At 53.5% G+C, this 11068-nt stretch overlaps 6 protein-coding genes across 6 annotated transcripts; 3 read left to right on the top strand and 3 right to left on the bottom strand.

The window, feature by feature from the left end:
• Positions 1-604: 604 nt before the first annotated feature.
• Positions 605-1474, bottom strand: GNI_061520 (hypothetical protein; the record flags this gene model as incomplete). The annotated part of the gene is made up of 1 exon (XM_011136249.1): positions 605-1474. One exon carries the CDS (start codon positions 1472-1474, stop codon positions 605-607), a length of 870 nt encoding a protein of 289 aa, XP_011134551.1.
• A 140-nt stretch (positions 1475-1614) lies between these two features.
• On the bottom strand, positions 1615-2034 carry GNI_061530 (hypothetical protein; the record flags this gene model as incomplete). The annotated part of the gene is made up of 1 exon (XM_011136250.1): positions 1615-2034. The coding sequence occupies one exon, from the start codon at positions 2032-2034 to the stop codon at positions 1615-1617; it is 420 nt and encodes a 139-aa protein (XP_011134552.1).
• Positions 2035-2433: 399 nt separating this feature from the next.
• Positions 2434-3603, bottom strand: GNI_061540 (hypothetical protein; the record flags this gene model as incomplete). Its single annotated transcript, XM_011136251.1, has 1 exon — positions 2434-3603. One exon carries the CDS (start codon positions 3601-3603, stop codon positions 2434-2436), a length of 1170 nt encoding a protein of 389 aa, XP_011134553.1.
• A 313-nt stretch (positions 3604-3916) lies between these two features.
• Positions 3917-4753, top strand: GNI_061550 (hypothetical protein; the record flags this gene model as incomplete). The annotated part of the gene is made up of 1 exon (XM_011136252.1): positions 3917-4753. The coding sequence occupies one exon, from the start codon at positions 3917-3919 to the stop codon at positions 4751-4753; it is 837 nt and encodes a 278-aa protein (XP_011134554.1).
• A 1720-nt stretch (positions 4754-6473) lies between these two features.
• Positions 6474-8677, top strand: GNI_061560 (hypothetical protein; the record flags this gene model as incomplete). Its single annotated transcript, XM_011136253.1, has 2 exons — positions 6474-6674; positions 6893-8677. The coding sequence occupies 2 exons, from the start codon at positions 6474-6476 to the stop codon at positions 8675-8677; spliced, it is 1986 nt and encodes a 661-aa protein (XP_011134555.1).
• Positions 8678-8827: 150 nt separating this feature from the next.
• GNI_061570 (hypothetical protein) lies at positions 8828-9270 on the top strand (the record flags this gene model as incomplete). The annotated part of the gene is made up of 2 exons (XM_011136254.1): positions 8828-9033; positions 9096-9270. 2 exons carry the CDS (start codon positions 8828-8830, stop codon positions 9268-9270), a joined length of 381 nt encoding a protein of 126 aa, XP_011134556.1.
• Between the last annotated feature and the right edge of the window lie 1798 nt (positions 9271-11068).

An 11068-nucleotide genomic window follows, 5' to 3' on the forward strand; every position in this document is an offset into this window, starting at 1 on the left:
TTGTCATCGCAACTGACGAAGAACACCACAGCCAGCGTGACCGAAATTGTAGAGCTCGTCTCCGCAATAAAGGGTCGCATGTCGCCATAAAACGGGTGGAAAAAAAGCCTAGTAACACCAGACCACCTGGTTGTGGGACCGACTATCCGGTTGTGGCGCCAGTGGCCTGATGAACCCATGACAACCCCGGCTTGATCCCTGGCTCGGCCTAACGTCAACAATACCGTCACCTGTAGAGTCTTAATATTTGTGTGCCGATGGGCGCACACTTTGTCCATGCAATGATACATTGGCGACATTGTTGTCACAACAGCGATACAACGCCCCACCCACACCATCGCCTGCCAGACGTTCGAACAGAGACTCTGCAGGGATGTTCCTGGTGCTGTCAGGTGTTTGGACTCTTCGTGTGTCGGCAGGTTCCAGTTGCGTGATATGGTGACTGTTTCCATCAACCCCGTACAAATAGCCATGCGGGATTGCCACAACCCGAAACCGAATTTGTGTGTCGTGTGAGCCGAGGAATGTGTGAATACATCACCGAGTGAAATACATCAAGGGTCTATTAAAATAAAATTGTCCAAAGACTACTGCCAAGGTAGTATCAGACCGGCATTTGGACGAGTTTGCGCTTTGGTGAACCTCGGTTTGAGCTCTGTTGGACCTCGGTTTGGAGCCTGTCCTCGTCACGCTCTAGTGTTTTGGAGAGCCGCTTGGTCGCTGTAGACAGAGCTGGGTGGTTTTGATCGAATGGGTCCCGACCGTAGAACCGTTCCTCGCGAAGCAGTTCTTCGTCTAGCGTCTGCTCGGAATAGAACTCCATGTTGAAGATTTGGAGGATTAGCTGATCTTCTTCCTCTTGTGTCCCATCTTGCACTCTTCCACAGAACGGGATGGTTAGTGTCCGCCCCCCCACTGGGACGTCCATGCCCTCCCAGTATGTGCCATCCAAGTACGTGGCCCCGCCATCTGAGGAACGGGCATAGAAGGCGGATTGCGCTGCTTCTACTTGGAGCACGGCCACGTGGTCCTGTCCCCATTCCAGGAGGCGTTCGGCGTTCCCGTCCTTCAAGTATTTGGCTCCGGGTACGAGAGAAAAGATCACCTCAGCCACAGTGGACAGAAGGCTCTGTTGAAACCGGACGTTCTGGTGCAGCAGGGCCGTCAGCTCCTCTTCGGCCCCGCAATTGTCTGATTTCGTCAGGCAACCGCTCAGCTGGTAACTGGAGAACGAAGTACCGTTTATTGCAGCAGCTGGCATACCATCCAATAGCTCCAACCCGCTGAATAAAGCTTCTTGAACGGGAGTCCACCACACTGCAGCCAAGTCCGCGGCAGAAGAATACAGCGGCTCTTCAGGCCGATTCAAAGACACCACATCTATCACCTTCCCATCCATAGAAACAGGCACCACTATGTGGGCTACCAAACCTGATGTGCATCGAAGCCTTGGCACGGCACCCACGGTCTTCATTTCAAAAAAAGGCCAATTTTTTTTACCTCAAACTTTGGCACCTTCTTCACGCAAACCTTTTGGCACAGCCTCCAGGCAAGATCCGGGGCAACAGAACACATCGTCACGATGTTGGGGCCAGTGGTCGGAGTGGGAGAGGATTATGTGAAGAGCCCGTGTGCAAGTGCAACCTCGTTGCGGTCGCCGAATTCGTCCATGATATCTTCTTCAATTGCTTCCTCTAAGGCGCGTCTGAAGGCGGATATTTCTCCCGGATTCCTTTGCAGGTGTTTTTTGGCCTGTTCCAGAACTGGAGACCTACGGTGTTTTTCTTTGGCTTGTTTGCGGAGTTGGTCCACGATCGTTAGAAATTGGTCGGGTGGAGTAGTCTCAAGGATGGTCTGTACGTCGGTATGATAGTGGCCTGCCAGGAAGACCAAGTTGTCCATCTCTTTACCTATGTACTTGAGCTGCAGGATCGATTGGGCGATAAGCTGCATGGCTTGCAATGCGATGAGTCGACTGTTCAAAGCTTTGGGCACTGGCGTCAGCTTTTTCATAGCTTCCTCTTGCTCGTCCATGTGAGCCTGCAAGCGCACTCTCTCTTGGTTCAGACACTTTTCGTGTGTTTTGCTGTTGGCCGACAGAGCTTCTGAAGACGGCGACTGTCCCCCAACGGTTGATCGCAACAGAGTCGTACGGAGCCCCGGGCTTGCGAGCTTGTTACTAAAGTACCCCGCTAACGCATATAGATCACACATGGCGTGGTCCAACTCCTCGCTTCCTGTCCCCTGGTTTATGATTATCTGAAGGTGATGATCTCTCGCAACCGGAGAATCAGACGGCGTCCCCGACAAAAGGGCACCACTGGGCTTCCACAAAGCCTGTCGTAATGCCGATACGCAAACCACCAACAGCAGCACCCGATTAATCGACATATGGTGCAATGTTTGACTCTAAAAATTGGAGAAAATCGAACTCTACCAAGACTCCATGACTTCGCATTCCTCTCCGTCCACTGTGACGAACTCGGGACCAACTTCTTCCTGCCCGTATGCTGAGCCAGCGTTGCGAGAGCTGACACTGCGAGAGCTGACGCTGCGAGAGCCGGAGCCCGCATGGTATATGTACTTATCGGCGTAATCTCGCACGAGCTTTATTTTGGTCTCGTGCTCGGCCTGTATGGCCACTGTGGGGTTGGAAGGTGTGCCTTGTAGCCACGAGTAGAAGCAGGCGTTGTTGATATACTTGGCCATGTCTCGGTGGTCGTGGATTAGGGCTGCGACTTCGACGATAAATTGGCGTTTGAACGTCTCGAACTTGTTGAGCACAGTTGCCTGCAATCTTCGGAGTACGGGGTCTGTGAATCGGGTACTTAAGAACTCCTCCAACGTATCGGGCACGCGCGTGTGTACAGGCACTCGTGCAGTGCCGAGCCTGGGAAAGACGTCGCGCCACTGGGAGGCCGCCACACGGCCTACGCACTCGTTGCAGGCGGCGCCCCGGGGGTCAGAAACGACGCCCTGCTGGTGAGAAACGACGACCTGCTGATCCCACGCGGCACTACACGACGCATTCGAATGCGTCACAACGGCTGGGTGCGTCGCGAGCACCGTGCCATGCGACTGGGCGTACTGACACGTGTAGTACACCCGGGGACCGCCTGACGCACACGGCAGGCTTGGCTGCACCATTACGTTCTGACCGACGGTCTCATCGACGGTCTCACCGACGTTCTGACCGGCATTCTGACGGGCGTTCTGTCCGATGTCTCTGTAAACCGGACCGGGAGTCGGGCTGGATGTCGGGCCGGGGGTCGCTGAGTCCGGAGTGGTGGCACCCCGAGCGTGATGATGCACGTGATGACGATGCACGTGGCTCGTTGGCTGGCTGGGCGGCGGCGCCACCGGTTGTGGTTCCGACTCAACCGTGTCCAAGTGCAAAGCCTTCCTTAAGATGTGCTCCGACCCTTCGGTGGCATAGAAGTGGATATCCGCTCGTGCGACAGGCATGGCCTTGCAGGCGCTAACGGGAGGTCCCAGAGACAGCGCCGGAGAAGTCCCAGTTACGGGGGTGTGGGCGATGAAGCACAGGAGCTGCAACGTGCGGCCAGACGCCTCGCGCTGCTGACCGGATCGGGCGCCCTTCATGGTGGATAATACTTCCGGGATTTATTCCGAATTTAACCGGGTCGACGCCGGCGAGCTACAACCAGCCGACAGTCACAAAAATCGACGACCACGGACAGCCAACTAGCCCACGGTTAGATCACCTGCATTTTTGCTTCTCTTTTTACTACCGGACCGGGGCATTCTCCATCCCGTCCCCACTCTCCATCCCAAGGGCGGCTCGTACAAGATTTTGGTCCAGACGCCAATCAACTTTGACCGAGATCTGATGAGGCTCCCTCCCGCATCCGCCGGATTAAAAATCACATCGTAGAAGCATTCGAAGCAGTGTGTGATGGATAAGACTACGTTGCACCGTCATTCGGAGAACGTAGGAGCGCAGCCGACTATGACGCGTTACAAGATCCGGTTGAAGGTGCCTGCAGGCGAGGCGGGATATGACGAGAAGTATCGCGAAGCTCAGAAGCTCTTGTTTTCGGTGGATCCGGCGAAGATCGTTTCTTTGACCAAAGACCGTCAGACGAAATCGGTACCGGTGAATGAGATTTTGGCTGAAGACTTGGTCTCGGCGCGCAGTCACAAGTCCCGGCAGAGGTATGGAGGCGACATAAGTCACCGAGGAGACGCGGGCCATGTGCGGCCGAGTGAGGCGTTTGCGTGCTTGCGGAAGTTCACCAACTACACCGTCAATGATTGGTATCACTTGCCCCACCCCACCTTAGTTCTTGTGCCCGCCGTATGCCGGTCCAACGGCAATGGCGTCACCTACCCCGAGTTCAACTGCAGGGCCGAGGGGGGGAAGAAGGACGCCAACGAGACCGTGCTCGTAGACGAGGTCTACGCCATCAAATGCAGAGTCAGACACAGAGTCCTGAACGGCGGACCGCCCTGGTTCAGCGACAAGCTCGAGACGTACGAAGACGTCTACAACTTACTGGCCACCACCATGCCAATCGACATCATACAGTCCAGCTTCGAATACCTCCACTCCTGGACCGATCCCGACCTGCTCTACATGATCCGCAGATGCGTTGAGAAACAACGCATTACCTGGACTCGAATCAGCCACAAAATCATCATGTCTCTAGCCAACCCGGCGCTGCTCTCGGAGACCAATGACGAGCTGCCACTGGCTCAATTCAACAACCCACAACGTAAGAGGCAGGGGTGAAGACGCACCCCCTTGGACGAGTGGGGAACTCGCCGACGAAGGGGGGATATGGACTGAGCAGACCAGGAAGGCATCAGGGATGAACACCAGGGAGGCATGAAAGATGCGCACCCGGGAGGCACGCCCGACGGCTAGGGACGCATGCATTTTAGCTGGGTGGCCGCCGGGCCTCGGTTCGGACGTAATTGGATCATGCTCCTACTGGTTAAGACCCATTCACTTTCGGCGATGGATCGACAAAGGCTTGGATGAAATGGATCATGGAGGCGGTGACCGAATATGGATGCTTTTGGCATGCGGTCCGGATCCTCGATCTCACACATTCCAGAACAAGAGTCTCATGAAGGAAGGTTTGCAGTACCTCCTGTGTCTACTGCGGAATACTTGCGATCAAATTCCGCTTATGGCTATCGCTCCTGCCACCAAACTGAACACCCAGCAGCAGCGCCGTCAGAGCTTGCTGGCGTTTACCGAGTCCGTCCGCCGTCGGCGGATAACGAACCCTACAACGAGCGTTTTGCGGGTTCATCCGGGACTGAATTCTCAAAGCAAAATGTCTTCCATGGGCCTATCCTGGTCTGCGCAAGTGAATGAAGCGGCGTTGCCTTCGAGCTTTCTGGACAGGGTCCTAGCGGGTCTACATATCTTGGATTCGATGGTCTGCGGTCCGGGCGTAGGACGAGAAAACGTTTGCTTGGGCTTCCGCGGGTACAAATGCGCTATTGACATGCACCGGCGGTTTCTTGGGCTAACGTTTCAGCATAACTTAATAGATCTGTCGTGTCTCCACGGAAAAAATTCCATCGGTGCGCTGAAACACGCGCGCGCGATCCATCGCACACATTTCAGCAATTTGTTCGAAGACGACTCCTCATCCGATATTGAGGATGAAGTGCCTTTGGAGCACGAAGAGACCCCTTGGCCGTTCCATATCTTCTTCCAGCTCCTGGGGGCATCGGATATCATTCTGGATCCTTCTTGGAGGCACCGATTTAGACTAGGCAAATGCGACCATCAACAATTTCATATGTTTAGTGTCTTCAATGCTGACTTGGCTACATATCGCGATAGAGTTGAGGCCGGGGTTACGAGCTCCGTGGACGGGGACGAGACGACAAAGGAGCCGGACATAAGTCCTGATAGGCTTCCCAGTAACTTAATTACAAGTGCTAGCGGCGGATTCAACCCCAATGGAGCGCTCAATAATCCCCCCATGGGGTCTGAAAAGCCACGTCCGGAAGGAAGCCAAGATGGGCGGGAACGACTTGTGAATGAAAGGGGTGATGTTCTGACTAGAACGGCTACGATCTTCCCCGCGAACCAGGACCCGTTTTTCCGGGCACTGCTGGTCGACCACCGGTGCAACGGCGCCAAGACATTCTCCTGCCTGCGAACCGTTTTTGGATTTTCTCCGTCCGAGTACGAGTGTACCTTGGCGGTTCTGGGGACACTGCTGCATTTGCGGAACGTTCGATTTCATATTTTCAGCGCGAGTGAGACCTTCTTCATCGACGACGTTCTCGACGATGCTTCAGTTCAAGGAACGAGTTGCGCTCCGGCCGATATGGGTGCCGGCACCGGCACCCAGGCTGGGACGGCGCAGACTAATTCCCCCAAAATGACTGCTGCAGTTTCTCAACCGGGAATGGCGGGGCACGACCTATCCTCGCCTGGGAGAGGTGCTTTGCGTATGACGCAGAGACAGCACTCTAGGCTGGTAATGTCGAGCCAAGCGGATCATCCGAGTCACAGCGCGCAAAAGGTGGCCAAGGGGAACAGTTTCTTCATGAACACCGAGAACTTCCGGGAGTACACTTCTGCCTACATCCTGGCCACTGTTACTGACCCGGTGGATAAACAATTGCGACTGGTGAAGGCTGAGCCGTGTCCGATATCCCCTGCGTCTGTCGAGAGCGCGTTGGTATGTTGCGACTTACTGAAAATCCCCATCGTCGTTTTCCTGGCCCTCTTCTCACCTGATCTCACGACGGCCCTCCTGTGCGGAGATCGGCAGGCTTCCGAATTCCTGTACAGCCCCCATAATCAAGGGGCCCTTCATGACGTAGGTGCACTAGCCCCAACAGCAGTGGATCACCCAATAGCAGTGGGATGGTCGGTCACCATGTGGTTGTGTTTTAGTTCCCTGCTCGGTCGACCGTGTTTAAAGACGCTCCGAAGTTGGTGTACTTGACCAGCCACGAAATGGATTCGGTTATGGGGTCGTTGCCGCCTTGGCTGAGCGAGTATCGGTGGCTAGACTATGCGGAGTGTGCTGTGTACCGAGACTTCTTCTTGAGCGTTATTTACAATGGCCTTTTTCGGTACGTGCGGAGTCGGATCAACAATGCGTTGCTGTCGCGGGAGTGGCTGAATAAGTGTCAAGAAAACCCAATGGAACGACTGGCGCGGCTGAAGGAAGGCTGTATTGCGCATTTGGAGTATGATTTGGGCACGAAGGACGTGTTCGACGGCGAGGGAATCCATGTGGAGGATGGGAAAGGGGGGCACGCAGAGGAATTAGGGAGCGGAGGGCCCATGTTCGGTGGCTGCGGTGGGCGGCGCAGCAATAAGGCTCCAGGGTACGAAGGTACGAGTGGTGGTTACGGACACTTCTTGATGTCGGTGGTGGCCCGTCGTTTGCGGGAGGTTATCTTTCCGCAGGTGAATCAGAAGAAGATCGGCGAAATGCTGCTGAACCCCATTGGGCCGTACCATATTCGCCGTTTGCTGAACGACTACAATAGCGACATTGACGTTAGCTTTGTGCATTACTTGATCCAGAACTTGCCCCATGACACACCTTGTGGACTAGCTGCTCATAAGCGCCGGGAGCACGTGATGCGAATGACCAGCAAAACGAGTGTGACTGAATACAATACCGTGCACTGGAAATTGATGTTTAGCCACCATCTGAAAGCCGTCTGTAAGCTGTGGAAGACTCACACGAATTCAGGCACTCTCAAAACTATTCTGGACGACACTGAGGGCCACTTCCATGACATGTGGAGAATTCTCACCGACTTCGCAGACTGCAATTCCACGTATTTGATTAATATAGCCTATGGCAACTCCTTCACCTTGTTCGACCAAATCTGCAGGTTCAACTTGAGTCGCTTCTGTCAGGATTATCACAATCTTCATGCGCCTTGGTTTAGCATTCCTCACTTCCTCCAGAAATACTCAATTCTGCTCCACGGCCACCGCAAGACCAAATGCCGAATCAGCCTCCCCTCCGCCAACACCCCTTCGGCCAGTACCCCTGCTACTCACTCGCCTGCTGCTAACTCTCATTCCAGCAAGGATCGATTTCCAAAACGGGGACTGGAACAAGTCAGTTCTGAAACGACTAATCGCAGTGGGTCCAGAGGAGGGTCAGACGTGGCCCGTGATCAATCTACCAATAAGCAACAAGCCAGCAAGGAGAGCGCGGTGGTGACCAACATTACCCTGAACGTACCGACCAGAGTAGGTAGGGACCGACGAGGATCGGTTTTTGATGTCCGGGGTGCTCATACGAGTACTACCGTTTCTTCTGGCGTATCGCAGTTTGCCCGGCCTCTTCCTGAGGTCCTGGGGACGATTGATCCAGTTGCTCGCGTTGGGGCCATCATGGCCACTATTAAGACTGGGAGAGCCACCGAGTTCACCATCCAGAATAACAGGGTCTACATTCATCCGCAGACGATGGGTCAGCTGGAGCATGCGTGGTTAGGCGTGATCGCCGCTCGTGTAGTTAGAATACAGGCCATATGGCGAGGGAGTGTTGTTCGAAGGAATTATCAAGCCCTGAAGAAAGCCAATATGTCCATTAAGTGTATACAACATGCTTTTGCCAAGGCTACTGCACAGCAATGGAACTATTTCGAACCGCCAGTGTTTCCTGACTGTCGAGATGGACAAGCTCTCTATATCACGTACTTGTGACACGATTATTTCAGCGAATACACACGTGCTCCGGCAGATGCACGCTTTGTTCAGGCACTCGCACACGTGTTCATTTTCAGGATCTTGGAACATGAGAAGAATCTGGACAGGGTGAATATGAGCCATCATGTGTCAAAAGAGCTGTCTAAGATGAAGGAGGATGCATATCTCCTGAGTGAGTGTGAAGCAATGTTGAAGCGGGAGGAGAACAAGATCAACCCGATGGAAACGTTACTCACCCAGATTGTGTTTGAATATTTGAAGTCGGCGAGTATTGACAAGTTTGCTGCAAGACTCACAAAGCTTAAGAAGCAGGAAGCCTTAAGAAAGAGAATAGTGAAGGCTTTGAAAATGAAGTAATTACCCACTAATCCCGACCCGAGATGTGTTGATCAATTTCCGACGTATTTCCCTGTAGCGATATGAGCGAAGTGTCTGATTTGATGAATAAGTTGCCTGCCGATGACGATATCATATTGCCTGGGTTACTGAAACTGAAATATGATTACCTTGCCCACAAGAGTGCTGTGGATGTCAAGTGTCAAAACACTACCCCGAAGAGAGCCGGGAAATTTAGATCGTATGTATACTAGGACTCATCTTTCGAGCACGGCTAGACTTGATGTGTTAGTGTCGGGCCCTAGCACATCAACAGTGAGCTGATCCACCCACCCAACCCCCTCAGGTTCTGTGCCACCATATCCAAGATGAAGTAGAACATCCATTCCGGGCACACCACCCGTGTCGGTGCCCGGAATGGAGGTCCCCACAGACAGAGTCTTTATTATCGTCCGTGGTGTCCTGAAAGAAGGACCAATCCTTCTTTCCCAGTGATGGGTGATCGCCCTGACTAAATTGCTAATCAGATATCAAACAGACGGTGCCCTGCGATGTGGTAAACAGAACCTCTTGCCATGGCAGTTGAAAGAGATGATTGCCGGACCTTATCTTCAGAAATTAGGCCGCTGCATGGAGGCTTTGCCGTGTGATACAAAATGACCAGTGGTCAAGGGAAAGACTGAAAGCCTATTTGTGGCCGGATTGCAGGAATTGGGATATTTCCATTCCGTTCTGAGATAGCCAGCTTGACTACGTCGCAGCGCTTCCACCGCAGCCCCACTGACTTCGTCTTCAATCGGCCCTTGACATCTGGAGTAACTTCACCAACAAATCTATCTCCATACGCTTTTTTGGAGAAGCCTTCGGGCTTCCGATCGAACATTTCACGTGCGAGGTAGTGCACCTATCGGTGCTGGAAACGGCACGACTACAGCCAGCAGGTTCCCGAAAGCGGGCCCTGTCACCTCTTGTGGCGCCTGCTAAAAACTCGTGTAACAGAAACGAGGTGTGCTATCGCTGTGTCGTGTGGCGGTTTTCTGTCGGCCTTGAGCCATCCATCCATTATCCTTGATGCGCCACAAACTTGTGCGCATCTTGTGTCCAAAAAGTGTGTGGTGTTTTTGGTGTTCAAAAAAATGGTCGTGCAAGAATCTCTATTTCACCGGAGGAATGATCACTCCTGCTATTTGGAAACCAGCCTTTCGCGAGGACAACCTCACAACCAGACATCTCACAACCAGAATCTATGTTGTGAACGGGTAGCCGGCAGGCTTCCAGGGAGTTAGACGTTACGAGTTGGATACAACTGAGCGCGACTCGTGCGTTGTGGCGTGCTAGAAGAGGCATGTGTATAGAAGGCAAGGGCTATGGCAGGGACTCGGCAGGAGAAGGTGATTGGTTCAAACCCGTTCGCAGCACACGGTATGAGGTCCGGTGCCGCCGTATTCAAGACCAAGGTGTGTTGGTCCAAGGAAAGTGTGTCTATGGCCAATAGTTGCGTGCTCGTTTCCTTCTCCCTTTTTGTCCGGTGGGTGCTAGAAGAAAGATTGACCGGGGTCGCACGTATGCACCCAAAATTGGGTCTTGGCAGGGTCTCGTGACCAGTAAATCGATTGTGGAAAGGCTTGGCTGTAGTCTCACAGCTTCCACGCAAAGGGACCCGCAATTCTCTGGACCAAATGTGCCGCCAAGATTCCTCTGTGAGCATCCAGATGATCTGGAAGATGCTCGGTGGCCGACTTGGCCGAGACACTAAGGAATTCACACAGCGCGCAGGCAGGGACCTCTTCATTCGGTACTGACCTCGCCAGCCGAACCGCGAAACCGCGTGCACTTCCGCTACTTTAGCTCCGCAGACTGCGTCTCCAACCAGTACTTCGCGTCGGGAGTAACGGCCGCTAACAAATCCAAATGCGTTTGCCGCCATCCGGCCATTTGCGCGCACCTGCCGACAAAGAACTACCAACCAACCGAGCCCCTGTTCAGTCAAGAATGTGCGTTTCATGAGTGTCATCGTTCGGCCATGACCACGAGTTTTGTTGGTGACTAGAG

This window comes from Gregarina niphandrodes (assembly GCF_000223845.1).
Source record: "Gregarina niphandrodes unplaced genomic scaffold scaffold00009, whole genome shotgun sequence".
NCBI classification, from domain to species: domain Eukaryota; phylum Apicomplexa; class Conoidasida; order Eugregarinorida; family Gregarinidae; genus Gregarina; species Gregarina niphandrodes.